Source organism: Atheta coriaria, unplaced genomic scaffold, assembly GCF_025399875.1.
Source record: "Atheta coriaria isolate IRGN ID8LTWV9N9 unplaced genomic scaffold, Caltech_Dcor_3.1 hic_scaffold_7_pilon, whole genome shotgun sequence".
NCBI classification, from domain to species: Eukaryota; Metazoa; Arthropoda; class Insecta; order Coleoptera; family Staphylinidae; genus Dalotia; species Dalotia coriaria.
Window position 1 is genome coordinate 10,585,044 of NW_027045449.1, and position 16,942 is coordinate 10,601,985.

The 16,942-nt window shown below is 32.8% G+C and overlaps 8 protein-coding genes across 8 annotated transcripts; 3 read left to right on the plus strand and 5 right to left on the minus strand.

Moving 5' to 3' along the window:
- The first annotated feature begins 1,002 nt into the window (after nt 1-1,002).
- Nucleotides 1,003-3,434, plus strand: LOC135796246 (uncharacterized). The gene is made up of 6 exons (XM_065308177.1): nt 1,003-1,133; nt 1,186-1,364; nt 1,428-1,718; nt 1,782-1,987; nt 2,060-2,328; nt 2,509-3,434. The coding sequence occupies exons 1-6, from the start codon at nt 1,120-1,122 to the stop codon at nt 2,741-2,743; spliced, it is 1,194 nt and encodes a 397-aa protein (XP_065164249.1). The 5' UTR covers nt 1,003-1,119; the 3' UTR covers nt 2,744-3,434.
- A 176-nt stretch (nt 3,435-3,610) lies between these two features.
- Nucleotides 3,611-4,323, plus strand: LOC135796251 (cuticle protein 8-like). Its single transcript, XM_065308183.1, has 2 exons — nt 3,611-3,707; nt 3,772-4,323. The coding sequence occupies exons 1-2, from the start codon at nt 3,696-3,698 to the stop codon at nt 4,249-4,251; spliced, it is 492 nt and encodes a 163-aa protein (XP_065164255.1). The 5' UTR covers nt 3,611-3,695; the 3' UTR covers nt 4,252-4,323.
- Nucleotides 4,324-6,992: 2,669 nt separating this feature from the next.
- On the minus strand, nt 6,993-7,523 carry LOC135795551 (cuticle protein 8-like). Its single transcript, XM_065307259.1, has one exon. It carries the CDS (start codon nt 7,521-7,523, stop codon nt 6,993-6,995), a length of 531 nt encoding a protein of 176 aa, XP_065163331.1.
- A 1,154-nt stretch (nt 7,524-8,677) lies between these two features.
- On the minus strand, nt 8,678-9,306 carry LOC135795554 (cuticle protein 8-like). Its single transcript, XM_065307265.1, has 2 exons — nt 9,295-9,306; nt 8,678-9,226 (listed from the first exon to the last, which is right to left on the minus strand). The coding sequence occupies exons 1-2, from the start codon at nt 9,304-9,306 to the stop codon at nt 8,678-8,680; spliced, it is 561 nt and encodes a 186-aa protein (XP_065163337.1).
- Nucleotides 9,307-10,478: 1,172 nt separating this feature from the next.
- On the minus strand, nt 10,479-11,030 carry LOC135795555 (cuticle protein 8-like). The gene has a single exon (XM_065307266.1). It carries the CDS (start codon nt 11,028-11,030, stop codon nt 10,479-10,481), a length of 552 nt encoding a protein of 183 aa, XP_065163338.1.
- A 1,045-nt stretch (nt 11,031-12,075) lies between these two features.
- LOC135795556 (uncharacterized) lies at nt 12,076-12,752 on the minus strand. Its single transcript, XM_065307267.1, has 3 exons — nt 12,691-12,752; nt 12,355-12,630; nt 12,076-12,291 (listed from the first exon to the last, which is right to left on the minus strand). The coding sequence occupies exons 1-3, from the start codon at nt 12,709-12,711 to the stop codon at nt 12,076-12,078; spliced, it is 513 nt and encodes a 170-aa protein (XP_065163339.1). The 5' UTR covers nt 12,712-12,752.
- A 1,067-nt stretch (nt 12,753-13,819) lies between these two features.
- LOC135795557 (cuticle protein 8-like) lies at nt 13,820-14,318 on the plus strand. The gene is made up of 2 exons (XM_065307268.1): nt 13,820-13,831; nt 13,899-14,318. Exons 1-2 carry the CDS (start codon nt 13,820-13,822, stop codon nt 14,316-14,318), a joined length of 432 nt encoding a protein of 143 aa, XP_065163340.1.
- Nucleotides 14,319-14,421: 103 nt separating this feature from the next.
- Nucleotides 14,422-15,711, minus strand: LOC135796249 (cell division protein ZipA-like). The gene is made up of 2 exons (XM_065308181.1): nt 15,578-15,711; nt 14,422-15,488 (listed from the first exon to the last, which is right to left on the minus strand). The coding sequence occupies exons 1-2, from the start codon at nt 15,587-15,589 to the stop codon at nt 14,568-14,570; spliced, it is 933 nt and encodes a 310-aa protein (XP_065164253.1). The 5' UTR covers nt 15,590-15,711; the 3' UTR covers nt 14,422-14,567.
- Between the last annotated feature and the right edge of the window lie 1,231 nt (nt 15,712-16,942).

Genomic DNA, 16,942 nt, shown 5'->3' on the forward strand with positions numbered 1-16,942 from the left:
TTTTTATTTCAAGGAGTTTCTAGGAGTTTATAAATATTTAATTTCTTCATTTCTTTTATATAACGCCTTGAACTCAAAGTAAATATTACTTCCAACATGCAAGTCCAACGAATTTATTCTTTTCTTATGTTATTTCTTCTTATTATTAATTTTCTCCAAGCAAATCACAATAAAATCAAATTAAAAACTAAATTTTTGAATGATTTTATAAATGAGGAAATTATCCCCAAAAGTGTTAGTAAATATATCAATTTACATCTAAACTGTTGGAAAGATAATGATCTTAAAGTGTTTATGCAGAATCATTCACACAATATATTTCTGCACGGCTCGAAAGAATTAAAGAATGCGAGTAATTTAGTTGTTGATGTAAAACAACGGCAAAGAATTTACAACGTGCTTGATTATGATTGCGCTTACGAAATGGACTATTTTACTGCGGTATTGACGAATATGAGAACATGTGGATATCAAGGTTTAATTCTATGCGATGTACAACATTTCGATGAATTGGTTCATGTTTTAACACATGGTCATACGATTACTGTAATGAGCCTGGTAATTATTGCTAAATTCACGAATTCTAGAGTGGAACTATTGCAAATTCATAGAATATCACAAGATTATCCTATAGGTAAGAAGTGATAATATTAATTGTGTTAAATATTTAGTTGAAATAGAATTAGGCAACCAATTGTTCAGCTTGAAGTTACCATAGTAACATAATATATTGAAGACATTTCTCTTTTCTCCAAATGAACGTTCAAACTTTTTTTCATAGCTTATAAGTTATATTTTTGCAACAAAAAGTAGTCTATGTCATTTTCCAAGGTTTAATGTACTTCTATGCCAAAATTTATCAAAATTTGTTGAATAGTTTTAGCGTGAAAGTGTTACAAACATACAAATACCATAATACATTCGCATTTATAATATTTTTTTTGGGATTTTAAAACAAATAGAAAAATAATTTTAGCCTTTGAAAACTATGGATCTTGGTCAAACAAAAATCTAACAATAAATTATTTCCGTAAAGAAATTCATGAACGTCGAAGAGATCTTCAAGGATTATTCTTCAGAGTATCTTCAGTTGTAGAACTTAATGAATCCATAGCGTATATGGGCACTTTTAAGTAAAATAACAATCAAAACACTCAACAAATTCCTTAAAAATTTACGTTTTAGATTCCGTGATGTTGATGCTCTGTCAAAAAGAAACTACGGTACATTTATATGCCTAATGCATGCGTTAAACCTAACCTACAAAATAGTATGGAAAGAATCCTATGGTTATTTTAACAAAACAACCAAAAAGTGGAATGGAGTTGTTCAGGATCTCATCACAGGATATTCAAATCTCAGTGGTGCCAAAAATAATAATAATAATTACCTAATATAAACAATTTTATTAACATATTTAATTGAAGGTACACCTTTACTGATGAATAATGACCGTTTACCATACGTAGACTTCTTAAGTGACATCACACAAAAACTAGACATAAATTTCATTCTGAAGCGACCACCAGTGTCAGAAGTACGTGATATATTTGATATAGCATTTCATAAACACGTTTGGTATTCACTGTTTCCAACATTTTTGCTTTTAACTGCCGGAGTTGCATTTGTTTTATTTATTGAAACACGCTACTTTGGAGGGCCTAATAGAGCACCTGGAGATGCTTTCTTGATATTACTGGAAGCAGTCTGTCAACAAGGTATAGTATAAAATCTTAATACAAATTTTTACCCAAAAATATTCATTTTTTTTTATTTATTAGGAACTTTAACACTTGTAGTAACAGCAGGTGGCGCCATCTTATTCTTTGTAGTATTCATGATATTTATGCTCTTTTACACTGCGTATGCAGCAAATATTGTTGGTTTACTTCAAAGTACAAGAACCGTAGATGATTTAGAAACATTCCTGCAGAGTTCCTTTCAAGCTGGGGCAGAAGACACGCATTATATGTATTTTTACATGAAGGTATTAAAAACCATATAAAAATTACAGGAAACTGTAATTTTAATCAAAATTAACCTACATTAACCTATTTAGGAAGCAAGAGGTGCAATTAGAAAGGAAATATACCGGACCAAAATCGGTGATAAAGGTTTCTATCCAATGAAAGAAGGCTTGGAAAGAGTTATGAAAGGTGGTTTTGCTTTTAATATCCTGTCAACGCCTGCGTGGTTTTATTTAACTAAATATTATGATGAAAGTGATGTTTGTAGTCTTCAAACATTACGTGGTGATTATATTCCTTCACAATTGGGATACGTACCTATTCCTAAGGGTTTAGTACATAAAGAAATCTTGAAAATTGCGTAAGAATTACAAAAATCAGTTTTGATTTGTTTTTATTAAAAAAATGGCAACAGTGAAAACAGTAATATGAATATTTGGTTGCCTATCTTAAATTGGGTTACTAATGCGTGTTTTAATCATATTTATTATCAAATTTTGTGATTAAAACTGATATTAATCTATTTTTAATTTGTTTTTAGTTCGATTCGTGTTGCTGAATATGGTTTACATTACCGCAACTACATTCGTTATATTCTAAGACCAAAATGTACAAGCATCCCGCCATCTTTCAAAGGAATCGAAATCACAGACGTAAAACGGCCATTTTTAATAATCGTCGGAGGAGTTGTTCTCTCTATATCAATAATATCACTAGAAATATTATACAACAAAGTAAAAAATCGCCTACGATTGAGAAAAAATGCGTTTATATAAAATCGCACAAACACAATCAATATGATTAACTAGTACAGCTCGAAAACGATTAAAATATCAATTAAAACCAATTCATGTACTCGTAGAAAGTGCAAGCAAAAACTCTTACTTGCCGTATTTGTACGCAGCTACGTAACGTACTACTACGACAAGCAATATTCAATAATAACTAGAATTGTATCTAGGTTAAGTTCAAAATTTAGAACGTTGCATACAGCGTGTTGCCGAAACAAGATCACAACTTTCTTTCACTTAACTCTGGTGTATGCGGAGTATGAGTGAATTCTGTCAAACGGCATCGAACTTGTTTCCGCATATTTGTGACTTGAACACTCATACTTACGTCACTCATTAAACCGCCATAACTTGACTTACTTCGCGACCGGCTGTCAAACACATTATGCAACACAACATACACCAGCGTATGAGTGTGTATGTAAGTAGGCAAGCAAGGTGAGAGCGAAAGCAAGCGTTCGAGATTTTAACCACCGAATGAAATGGGTGATTAATTATTTATCCGTGCAAAGTACGCCCATATTTTAGCACCGCCATTAATTTATGGCTTGTTAGCCGCGCAATTATGATCCGGAGATAAATATATTGTATGTACTTGCGATTTTATTGATGTCAGAAACATTTATTGCTTGCTTTTTTAGTTGTGTAGGAAAATTAAATGTTTCTGAGTGAATTTATCAAAGTAATGTCATTTTATTCGAACAAATCGTTTGATTTCCTTATCTATATGCATCAATATAAAGTAAAAGTAGTTTGTGATCGATTTTCAATCGGAGCAACTGCTTTGAATTTAAGCCGATTGAATTCGACTTAAGTTGAGTAAATTCTCGGTTTTTGTGTGAGTGGGAGTTGTTTGTTGGTTTAATATATAAACCGAAGGAGTTGTTATCAATTCAGTATCAAATCATACTTTAAACAAATAACAAAACAACTAAACATGTTTTTTAAGGTTTGTTATCAATTTTTTTCTTAGTTTTTTTAAAATTTTTTAAAAATTTTTCAAATTTGTTTAGATTTTAGCCGTTTTGGCTTTTGCCACTGTTGTAATCGCCCAACATGGACATCAAGCTACTTCCTACGCTTCATCCAACAGCTTCAACTCCCACACTTCCCATGACTATCACCATGCCGCCCCCATCGCTAGTTATCACCAAGCAGCTCCAATTGTCCACCACGCTGTGCATGCCGCTCCAGTTTTGTTGAAATCAGTCCACCATGAACCGGAACACTACGGACACCCAAAATACCAATTCAAATATGGCGTCCATGATACCCATACTCATGACATTAAGGATCAAGAGGAATCTCGTGATGGTGATGTTGTCAAGGGTTCTTACAGTCTGCTCCAACCTGATGGCCGTAAACGTATTGTGCACTACACTTCTGACAAGCACAATGGTTTCCAGGCCCATGTTGAGTATTCTGGACATGCTGGACATCCCGAGGTGCACCATAAGGCTATTGTTGCTGCTCCAGCTTACTATCATCACTAAATAAGGAGAGGTTTCAATTTGTGCAATATGTTAAGACTTACAAATTCCTATATTCATATATTCCTACTCGTATATCACCCTATTATTTTTGTAAAATGTAATATTGATGTAAACAGTTTATAAATATATACATATATTTTTCATAATAAAAACATGTTATATTTCTATAATATAATTATTTATTTAAACTAATTAAATAATATTACGTTTATATTGAGTTTATTTAAGAGATATAAAGAAATTCATAATAAAGTTTAATTTAAAAAAATGTTGAATATGAGAACTGTGTTAATATTTCGACAGGTAATCAGAAATGCATGGGTACATTGATAGCACAAGTGAAACACGTTGTTTTGATCGTGCCTCTCTTTCAAGATGAGAATATAAACATAATAAATATGTATATATTTATGGCCCCAAGATGCCGCTGGGATGCACTATTTGCATTAAATTAAATCAGGTGATTTGAAACAACAAGTTTCAACATGTTTCAACATGTTCACATTTCATTGATAATGTGCACGGCGTTGCGAAGATCGTACCAATCTGCAGCGATATCTGATAGTAAAGTAAATATTGGTAGAATCACAACAAACGCACTAAATAATAAGAAATAACTGCATTGACTGCATTGAACTGTTTTGACTGCGTTTCTCCTTCATGATTAGAATATAAATAAAACAAATATATTTTATAGTCTTGAGATGTCGCTGAGATGCACTATTTGCATTAAATACCAGGTGATTTCTCAGTTCAAGTTTGTGTTACTGAAATTACAATAAACAAACAAAATATTAAGTAATAATTCAATTCAATATCTTTCAAATAATTCTTTTTTCGTTTCAAAAATCAATTTCTAAACCAATTATTTCATATTTTGTTCAATATTTTTACAATAAATTTACATAATTTAATCCAAAAGCATTTTTTGATCAGATCAGTCCTTTAACGTATCTAAACTTTAAATTATTAATTAATATCTCACGCATAATTATTTAGTTATGCGTTGAGACATACCAAATCCCAGTTGTCATTAAAAACATGACGAACATGTCTAATTTAATTATATATAGTACTAGTTAACCCGGCAAACGTTGTTTTGCCATATAAATTATTTTTAGTTTCTAGATAAATTCTAGTGTAGACAAAAAGTAACTTACATACCTATTATAAGTGTGTAAGTATGTAAAACTTGATTAACTGAACTAATCGTGCCAAATACACTGAAAATTTATAATTTTATTATCTAAAATATAAAAATGACTCGCAAAATGTGTTGGTAACCGCTTAACTCAACAACGCCTAGACCAATTTGGCCAATTCTTTTTTTTTAAATGTTCGTTAAAGTCTAAGGGTGGTTTCTACGGCAACCAAAATTGGAATAATTACCGGGAAAACGGGGAAAAGCTGAGGTTTTCTTTTTTCAATCGATTAACGAAACAAATTCCGCAGCCTTCTTCGACTTATTTTTTATTTATTGTTTTATATGGTGTTTTGCGCAAAGTGCTCTACTGAGTTTTCTTTTGACCACTGACAAACGAAACAAATTCCGCAGTTTTCTTTGATTCATTTTTGTTTGATTGTTTCATTTCGTTTTTTGTGCAAGGTGGTTAATTATCTACGATCACTAAGTATTGCATGTGACACAATTGGGGTGTTTTAGTGGGTCCCACTAATATAATTTGTCTTTGAAAGGGTGGCGAAAGTTCGTGGAAGCGCCCTGTCAACGGGGAGACTGTTCTGGTCAGGAGAATTTTTTGCACCGACTATAAAATAGGGGAGGAACAAAATCTACAACATTCCAAAATTTTTTAACAGAACGAAGTCTGTTGGGTACGCTAGTTATGAATAAAACAGTAATAATTAATAGTTAATCTGAGAGTTACACTGAGATAGCAATATGATAATTGTAAACGTTACTACTACACTTGATACATATACCATAATGATGGTCGAAAACTGTGTAGGGAGTGAGAGAAGTCTTATTGTGTGCGTGAAACAGGAGACCGACTTCAGTCTCATTCCTTCGAGCGGGATGAAAAAAAATTAAATGACCAAAATATAGGGGTTGGTAATAAAAAAGTAAATATTTAGAGTTGTCTGTATTTTTTTAATGCCACATCATAAAAAAATAAGAACAAAAGAATTTGTCCAAAAATTTAAAAAAAGTTAAGGGTGAACAACCCTTATCACTTAGAGGTATAAAAAATAGATGTTAGCCGATTCTCAGACCTACTGAATACGCATATAAAATTTGGTAAAAATCGGTAAAGCCGTTTCGGAGGAGTATGGAAACAAACACTGTGACACGCAAATTTTATATATATAGATTATCAAAAATATGAAAACTATGTAAGTTATAAAATACTGATACCATTTCCAAGCGCATTTTAAAACGTGCCGGGCCTTTAACGGATTAATTTTATTAATTTTATGCTGATTTGGTGTTTGAATTTGGTAACTGCGAAGCCACTATATAAAAACAGGAAGACAAAAGGCAATAATGCTGAGTCAAGTTTTTAAAGCGAATTTTACTCAAACTAAATGAGATATTAAGTATCCACACTCAAAATTGATTGATTCTGCTATTATGATGCTATTATCGCCCGTGGATAAAACTAAAATTGCTTCAACTTTCTTTAAAAAAAAAAAATTATTGAGTAATTTAGTGGAAAATAATTTATTTTATTGTATAAAAAATATTTTGTCTACAAAAATATAATTTCTATTATCATATAGTCTTAGTGATGGTAGACTGGAGCCAAGACAGCTTTGTGCACTACTTCTGGGTGAGCAGCATGTCCCTTGTATTCAACTTGAGCCTGGAAACCGGAGTGCTTGTCAGCGGTGTAGTGGACAATGCGGGTACGGCCATCAGGTTGAAGAAGGGAGTAGTAACCCTTGACAACATCACCATCACGAGATTCTTCTTGTTCCTTGATGTCATGAGTGTGGGTATCATGGACGCCATATTTGAATTGGTATTTAGGGTGTCCGTAGTGTTCTGGCTCATGATGGACAGACTTCAACAAGACTGGGGCAACATGTTGGACAACTGGAGCAACATGGTGAACCACTGGAGCATGGTGTACAATTGGGGCATGATAAGTCGCAATTGGAGCAGCTACCTTCAAAAGGGCTGGAGCAGCTTGATGATAATCATGAGAAACATGATTATTGTAACTGTTGGATGAAGCATAAGAAGTGGCTTGATGTCCATGCTGAGCGGAAGCTACAGCTACCAAAGCAAATACCAAAACTTTGAAAAACATTTTTAATGTTTGTATTTCTATTACTCTTTGATTGAATGCTGACTGAGTTGATACTGATTTATTTTTGATTTTAGCTACTTTTATATTCACACCTCTACACCTGATAAAACACAAAATATCCCCACCGCATTTGAGTGCCGAATTCTTCCTTTTACCATTGAGAAATGCACATTAATGTGTAACACAAGTGTGGACACTAAATCGCAAATTAAAATTCTTATTGACATAATGTATGCAGAAGCAGAACAACTTTTATGGGTTGCCGATTTCTGGTTTGGCGCAGAAGTTATGAATGATTTAAGTTTTGAGGAATGGTGTCAAAAAGTAACCGATACTTTTGCAATCAATTTAAAAATACATACGCATATAAGACTTGCTTTTGAAATAATCAAGTAGATACAATCACTTATTACTTAATTATAGTATTTAGCATAATAATTGTATTAATTAGTTGTAGATTTGTATTTGATCAAGTTTTTTTTTATTTTCAATTTATACCTATGCATTTTATATTAAACACAAATTTAAATTTAATAAATTTCAAGGTTTTAATTAGTTGAAATAAAAGGATATTGGCAGTAAATTTTTGAGAAAATATTGTTTTTATTCAGTAAAAATATTTGTCTATTCAGAATATTATGCTAAAATGTTATATAAATATTCTAAATCATTTGAATCATAAGAACTATAATATTATTTATGATATTAGATAAATAAATATTATTTAGAATAAAATGTATGCATTTGTGACAAATTCAATAATTTAAATGGTAAATATTATTGTTAGACAAGTTTATTTTGCTCAAGAATGTTTAGAAATGATGAAGAATATGCTATGACTGAATTACACTAAGATTTGAATGTAAATTAATTTGCACAATAAATTAATTCAGCCAAATGATAAAAATGTCTAAAGTTTTACAGTTGTAATATTGGTTTCACTACTACAGGTTAAAAAATAAATTTGTGTAATTGGCTATAAACAAAATAATTAAAATTATTTATAATCAACATGTTTGTTTTCAAATTTAATATAAGTAGGTATATCAAGGTGATATATAAAATATAGCAAGAATTAAAAGAAAATATTAGTTTTTATTTTATCAAAAATATTCATGTCATACAAAAATAATAATTTTCATAGCATCAACAATTTAATGATGATAGACTGGAGCCAAGATAGCTTTGTGCACAACTTCTGGATGGGCAGCATGTCCCTTGTATTCAACTTGGGCCTGGAAACCAGAGTGCTTGTCAGCGGTGTAGTGGACAATGCGGGTCCGGCCATCAGGTTGAAGAAGGGAGTAGTAACCCTTGACAACATCTCCATTGCGAGATTCTTCCTGTTCCTTGATGTCATGAGTGTGGGTATCATGGACGCCATATTTGAATTGGTATTTAGCTGGGGCGTAGTGTTCCGGTTCATGGTGGACAGCCTTCACAAGGACTGGAGCTACATGGTGTACTACTGGAGCTACGTGATGAACAACTGGAGCAACATGGGCAATTTGGTGGACTACTGGAGCATGATGGACAATTGGGGCATGATAGGTAGCGATCGGAGCAGCAACCTTCAGGAGGGCTGGAGCAGATTGATGGTAATCATGGGAGATGTGGTTGTTGTAGCTGTTGGATGAAGCATAGGAAGTGGCTTGATGTCCATGTTGGGCTGAAGCAACAGCCACAAGAGCAAAAAATGCAACCTGAATAAAAAAGTTAAATTAAATTAAAAATACTTTTTTTCTCTTTAAATGATTTCAATTGAATATACCTTGAAAAACATTTTGATTATTTGTTTGTATTGCTTGAGAAGCTTGAGTTGATTTGATTTGCAGACACCTCAACGCGTTTTTATATTCGCTAAAAATTTAGAGGTGGCAAAATAATGCAAATTTGTGAATTATGTGCAAAAATTGGAATATACCATATAATATTATAACCGCCAAGAAAAAAAAAAGAATGTACGCGTTTCGTTATCGTATTGTCAATGTCCAGAAACTACGGACATGGTGTTACATAATTGAAATAAAATTATCTAGTGCAAATTGTGAATTAATTATAAACACAAACAATATTGGTTTAAACTTGAGCGTTTAACATATCGTTGATTATACAATATCTTACGAGATACGGGCATGCTTGACACTCGTTTCCTTTTAAATTTGTGTCGCATTAGTTTTAGTTCTTGTTCTACTAAGTAAAGTAAATAATTCTCGTATCTATATTTAAATTTAATTTGTCACATGAATTAATTATTGAGTTATTTAAAAGATAAGAGTTGGGTCAAATCATTTAATTTAACAATTTGCACATTGATACTTGATATTGATATTGATATTGAGATAAGTAACAAAATGATAAAATATGTAAATGAATGCAAAATTAATTTCACTCAAGGATTTATTGTGGGTGTATAAGTATATTTTATTCTAGTTGATTTCATAAATTTTATTAATAATTTGAATCGTTTTATTTAATCTTTTATGTATTTATCTTATATTTTTTTGCTGTATCTTCAACATGTTTTGTTTTACATTTAGTTTTGCAGGCTATTAATCAGAAAATTAAATTGTAAACTAAAGTTGCAGTGTTATTTTACGGTATTTCCGCTGGTTATAATTACAAACATCCTGAAAACATAAAAAAAAATGCATAATTAAGAGGTTATTTCATTTTAATTTTGCAAATATGCTTAGAATCTTGTTTCTTTCCTTGTTTTAATTTACATATATGTATAAAGCATTGATAAATTGATAAGTTAAACAAATAGTTTTTGTTATTTTTCCATTTTTAAATAAATAACTATTTGAAGATGCAGAACAAATAAAATTAAGAAAAGTTGATCATTTTTGTTGTCTTGAATTAATAAAGCAATATAAATTTGATAAATTTTCATTTTATTTTATAAAAATACGCTCAGAATACAAAAATAATTCATGTTTTTTTATAAATCACTTAATGATGGTAGACTGGGGCCAAGATAGCTTTGTGCACTACTTCTGGGTGAGCAGCATGTCCCTTGTATTCAACTTGAGCCTGGAAACCAGAGTGCTTGTCAGCAGTGTAGTGGACAATGCGGGTACGGCCATCAGGTTGAAGAAGGGAGTAGTAACCCTTGACAACATCACCATCACGAGATTCCTCTTGTTCCTTGATGTCATGGGTGTGGGTATCATGGACACCATATTTGAATTGGTATTTAGGGTGTCCGTAGTGTTCTGGCTCATGGTGGACAGACTTCAGCAAGACTGGAGCAACATGTTGTACCACGGGAGCGACATGATGAACAACTGGAGCAACATGGTGGACCACTGGAGCATGGTGTACAATTGGGGCATGATAAGTTGCAATTGGGGCAGCAACCTTCAAAAGGGCTGGGGCAGCATGATGATAATCATGGGAAACATGATTATTGTAGCTGTTGGATGAAGCATAAGAAGTTGCTTGATGTCCATGCTGAGCGGAAGCTACAGCTACCAAAGCAAATACCAAAACTTTGAAAAACATTTTTAATGTTTTTATTTCTGTTACTTTTGATTGAATGCTGACTGAGTTGATACTGATTTGTAGCAACACAAAGAGTCTTTTATATTCACAACTTTGTGATAACAATATCCCACCAAAATTTAATAGTTTCTTTCAGTTAAGTAACAATTTTGACAGTTTAACATACTATTAGTAACATATCCAAACCTCCGCATACATATTAACATAATATTGAACCTATACAAACAGTCAATGGCAACAAGCAGAAATAATTTATTCATTCAACCTCCTTTTACTAGTTCCTGATTTGCTGATTTACTCGTACAACTGATTTCTGTCGGAGAATTTTTATGCGTTCAGGTGTCAATGGAATCAGGTGGAGAGTGGAAAATATTGAAATGTAGTGCACATTTTGCAATTTTACTATCTTATCCTACAAGATTATCTACTGTCAATCTGCTCAAATTCCTTAACTATAAACAAAATATTAATTAACATAAATTTGGTAATAAAATATTTATTTTTTAGATATTTTAGTAGATATTATTATATATTAAAAAGAATTTTTGATATTTTTGCATCTTTTTGACAAAAATTGCTTGAGAATAATTTTAATAATATTATTAATATTTTTTAATAATAGATATTAATAAAATTTCAGTTGAAGTTTTTGGTGGTTACAAATCTTATTGCTCACAAAAAGCAATAAAAACGTTTTTTCATGTTTCTACATTTTAATATTGCAGAAAAATAAATCAAATCATTGATTTATCAGCAGACATGTTTGTTTTAATAAACAAACTTTAAAGGATTGTTAAATTGCAACAAATATTATATTTATAATAACATTCACCATGTTCTTCAGTTATTTTGCAAAAATAAAACAAAAAAACATTTTAAAAAATGCCAACTAGAAAAAAATAATAAAAATTATGCAAATATTTCAATTTTTCCCCTTGGAAAAAACATTTCTCAAATGATTTAATACTTTAAAAAAATAAATCAACAAATTTTTAACAACAAAACATTTATTTTAAAATACAACAAAATTTTAAAACCTTAAAAATCACTTTCTGGCCTTCTTAGCATCTCCTTTAACCACAATCGCTTGAAACCCATTCTCTTTATCAACAGTGTACTTAATGGTCCGCAGACTACCATCGGCTTCGATCAAAGAATACTCGCCGTGCACGACGTCCCCGTCACGCTCTTCTTCATGTCGCTTGTAATCACCAGTTTTGTGTTCTTCGACATGGTATGAAAATTTATATTTTGGATGACTCTACATAAAAAATCCACAAAAATTCATTCAACTAAACAAATTCAATACAATCAAACAACTCACATGGTGATCGTCGTGATTTTCTTCATCAGCGTGTCTCGCACTGGTATGATAATTTCCAGCTGAATGTTTGGTTGCTGCGTAGTGATGCTTGTACGTTGGCACGCTTGTTTGATGCAATTGTACGGGAGCTGGATCTGGATTTGCTTCGTATTTGTATTCCTGTGTGGGCTGTTCTTGTTGCTGCAGTTGGTAAGGTTGATATTTGGCAACTCCATAGGATGGTTTCACGATTCTTGCGTTTATAATCCAAGCGCACGAAACACAAACGACAAAAACCTTAAAATAAACCCAAAATTAACAAAAACACTTTTTTAAACTTAAACCAATCCAACTAACAGTAAATTTAATATTGGACATGTCGATGAAACACTTGAAAACAAAATGATGACTATCCACAACAAATCCACCGGTTTTATACTCAAAAATTGTAAATAATTTCAAAGTATAATTTCCTAGACTAAAACATTTAACGCTTTTTAATTACGAGCTATTAATAACACTCGAAAAACATTGCAACAATTAAACGATATAATATGACTTTCATATATTTAATACAATTTTTGCGTTTTTGGTGAAAAGTGAAAACAGTTTCGGCGCGCGGAATTAAAAGCAAAACCATGTAAATTGCTTGGACAGCATCGTCGAGCAGTGAACTTATGTCATTTTTAAACGATTAATTAATTTCATGCTCTTATTTTCCTCCTGTTGTTGCCAAATTAAGTATTTTACTCCGGCGGACGTAACATGTCACTGCAACTAGCAGCTCCAACACTTTTGCGGTACAATTTCACGCTGCACTCACTTAGCGTCAGAGCGCAAATGACACGAATTTAATGAGTCGCCCAATCTGCATTTTTATCTTCTGCTTCGTCGTGGGCACGTATCGAGTGTCATTCCATGCAACATGTGCGCAGTGTTGAGTTTTATCGATGCGATGCGTTCAATAATTGCATATTGTTTTACATAATATCGCTTCTTATCGCCGAGCATGAGTAAATCCCGAATCTTGTTTTTCAAGACAATATGATATGAGATGTATGTGTCTGTGTCCTGTGTGTGAGTAGCAATTATGTAATTAATGAAAGTCGGTTCTTTTTATGCGTAGTTGGCTTAGTTGACACATTTTTAATAGGATTTTTAACCTGCTGCGAGTTACACGCTCAATTTGGGCGATAAATTATGAAGAAATGCTCCAGATATCAGTTTTAAACTGACAGACGTATTTGTGACAAAATATAATGATTTATTAGCGAAATGAAATTTTAAAAAGCGTGTAATTAACGAGTTTACACTTGCCTAAACAAACATAATGCATTATTACAATAAATTCTATTGCAATGAGCAAAATTAGGCGAAATTTTTAACAAGTGCAAAAAATAATTGACGAGTCGTATAAAAAGCTCTTCTTTATTGTTGTGAAATCAGTTTTATTTCAAACTCCAAGCAAGAAACATTCGCAAACAAAATGTATTCAAAGGTATTAGTCTATATAGTAAAAACATTCATTATAGGCAACCAAATATACAAAATACATATTTTTTTAGATTTTTATTTACTGCGTGATAATTATTGCTGTAACCGCGCATAAACAACCAAATATACGTCAGAATTTTGTTATTGATGCTAATGTTGGCTCTGGTCATGATTATGGGCATGTACAACCAAGTGAACAACAAGATCATGTACACATAGATGAAGACTATGAGGATCATCCAAAGTATGAATATAAATATGGCGTTGAAGATCATCACTCTGGAGATCAGAAATCACATCATGAAGAACGTGATGGTGACGTAGTCAAAGGAGAGTATTCTTTGGTGGAAGCTGATGGTACTATTCGTACTGTTAAGTATACAGCTGATAAACAAAATGGCTTCCAAGCTATTGTAAGCAAAACTGGTCAAAATGACAAAAAACAAGATGCAGCCCAACGTGATCATGAATATCAACCACGTTATCAATAATTATATTGATTTTTAATATTTTTTGTCATTTTTTTGTTTTTTTTTTGTTTTTTTTTTGTTGTTTTTTGAAGTTTTTAGTTGAAAAAAATAGAAAATATATATATTTTAAACATTATGGCTTTATTATTTGATGAATCTAAATCATTACATTATTACAATATTATCATTATACACTGATTAAAATTAGAAATACTGCTGGCGTTAAATGTTTAAATATGACACATGATAAAAATGGCGGAATGGTCCAATTTAATGATAAATCGGTCCAATAACCTTCGGTGGATATCCGGGAGTAAAAGCAGGCACTGGTTGAATGGGTTTCACTACAGTAACAGGAGCAACAGCTACAGCAACGGGTTTCTGAGGTTGTGGATGAACACCTGGTCCGGAATAGGTAACCTGCGCGTGGAAACCAGTATTATCAGCGGTGTAGTACACAATGCGGGTGATGCCATCAGGTTGGAGAAGAGTGTATTGGCCTTTGACTACATCACCATCACGAGATTCTTCTTGGGACTTGTTGTCACCGGTGAGTGGATCGCTGACGCCGTAGTGGAATTGGTAGTGGGGGTGTGCGTTAGCGTAGACCGGAACTGGAGCAACTGCTACTGGTGTTGCTACAGGTGTAGCTACAGGAATGGGTTGTGGAACAGCAATTGGTTGTGCGATGGGTACCGGAGAATAAACGGGAGCAGGTTGATAGACTGGGCGATAGATGGGACGGTAGGAAGGTTGTTCAAAGTATTGTGGGGTTTGGATCACGGGAACTGGAACAGAAACTGGATAAGTGGGTTGTTGAGGAGGGCGTTGAGGTAAAGGTGTAGGGGGTTGTTGTGGGTGGACCTGGGGGACATTAGGTTGTTGAGGTTGTTGTTGAGGTTGTTGAGGTTGTTGAGTAGGCAATTGAGGTCCTAATTGATTTTGAGGACTTGAAGGTTGTTGAGGTTGCTGTTGTTGAGATTGCTGTTGTTGTCCTCCTTGGATAGGTTTCTGTTGTTGTTGTTGTTGTTGTGGCAAAGTCAAATAAGCTCCCGTAACTTGTCCTGGAGCAACATTCTGTCCAAATTGAAAGGTTGGGAAACCAAGAGCAGCGTATCCTGCAGGTGCAGGAGGAGTCAACTCAAACACTCCACAATGACCCACGGCAAACAAACCCATCAAGACAAACACCTATCAAAATCAAAAATTAAACAAAAACAATTTTTTTTTAACGTCACCAAAATATAAACAAAAACAAAACAAAAAATAACAAATGTTACCTTAACAAACATCTTGATCAACTTATTATTGTATCTCAGTACTGGGGTTGTCAATGGTTGATAACGAACTGATGCTGATGCACATCGCCGAAGCTCTTTTATATCACCATCCCATCAGGAGATGGCGAATGACCATCCGAAGTGACCGTCAGTGCCCAACCAACCACTGTTCACCCGTAATGGCGCAACACTTCCACACACAGACAAAAAATTCATCAGCAGACGAATTCGGTATCGTTATCTCGAGTGCATTTCATTTCGTTGTTCCTTCTCGTCGTCCGCGCTTGCTACTTGCACTTGTTGTTCATCGTGCGCGAGTACACGTATGAATTTTACTTTTACTTTTCGAAAGACGCACGCGAAGAGTTTCAATTTTAACACAATACGTTTTATACGCCATTTAGGTAAATATAAAAAAATAATTGATGAATTTCTATTTTTATTTTATGAAAAATGTTAAACGATTTATTGCACCCTTTAATTATTGAATTAATCTTGTCTTGATGTGAAGGTCTTTTCAGAGGGCACTTTACCCATCAAAAAGTTTAATTTCGAGCATAATTAAAGAGTAATTAAATTTTCACTCAGCCAAATGCACGTATCTACATAAAATTGATTGCCGTGTTAAAATAATAACACTTCATGCTTCATCTTAAACGTAAAAAAGAAAATATTATATATTGATGAAGTCATTACGAAGTAAACTAAAGCAAACTGCAAGTGCCAAGTGCCAAGTGTGTGTATCCTTGAAATGTAACATAACAAAGCAGCATTTATACTTTTACATAACCACATAAAACACATTGGGCCCTTTTGCTTGCTTTTGCTTTTGCGGTTTGTGCAATGGGCGTGCTTTTGCGGTGTCACGTCGCGTCCTTTTTGCCATCCGAGCACATCAAATGCGAGTGCAATGCGTAATTTGCGAGTTACTTTCAACGGACGCCGACTTTATCGATTGCGACGTGCATAATTTACAATGTGATTTATATTTTTCAGCGCCGACATGCATTTTCGGACTTGACATGTCGATTGTTGTTTTATAAAGCGTTCGCTTGAGCGGTAAGAGGTGGTTTTGAGAAGGACACAAGTTGAAACAGAAATAAATTCAAGCGTGCTAAACGTTTATGTTTTAAAAAGTAAATTAATTTTATTTTAGACAAGTTTAAAACAATTAAAACTGTGAATTTTGTTTATTTTTAGGTTAAATTTGTATTTTTAGATTAGGATTGGTTAAGTCACATTCATAACCTTATTTTTTGTTGTATTATTGTATGTATTTTTCTTTAAATAGCAGAATAACTGTTGAAACATAGAAAAAGCTCTAAAAAAAATAAGAATAAATAGAAAAAAAGCAAAAAATTTAAA

Bases quoted from the DNA above. Each gene is read 5' to 3' on its own strand.
- LOC135795551 (XM_065307259.1), bottom strand. From the start codon at position 7,523: ATGTTTTTCAAAGTTTTGGTATTTGCTTTGGTAGCTGTAGCTTCCGCT.
- LOC135795556 (XM_065307267.1), bottom strand. From the start codon at position 12,711: ATGTCCAATATTAAATTTACT. The intron at 12,631-12,690 runs GTTAGTTGGATT...GTTTATTTTAAG, and splicing joins TGTCCAATATTAAATTTACT to GTTTTTGTCGTTTGTGTTTC. The intron at 12,292-12,354 runs GTGAGTTGTTTG...TTTTTTATGTAG, and splicing joins AAAATCACGACGATCACCAT to AGTCATCCAAAATATAAATT.
- LOC135796246 (XM_065308177.1), top strand. The intron at 1,719-1,781 runs GTATAGTATAAA...TTTATTTATTAG, and splicing joins GGAAGCAGTCTGTCAACAAG to GAACTTTAACACTTGTAGTA. The intron at 2,329-2,508 runs GTAAGAATTACA...ATTTGTTTTTAG, and splicing joins AAAGAAATCTTGAAAATTGC to TTCGATTCGTGTTGCTGAAT.
- LOC135795555 (XM_065307266.1), bottom strand. From the start codon at position 11,030: ATGTTTTTCAAAGTTTTGGTATTTGCTTTGGTAGCTGTAGCTTCCGCT.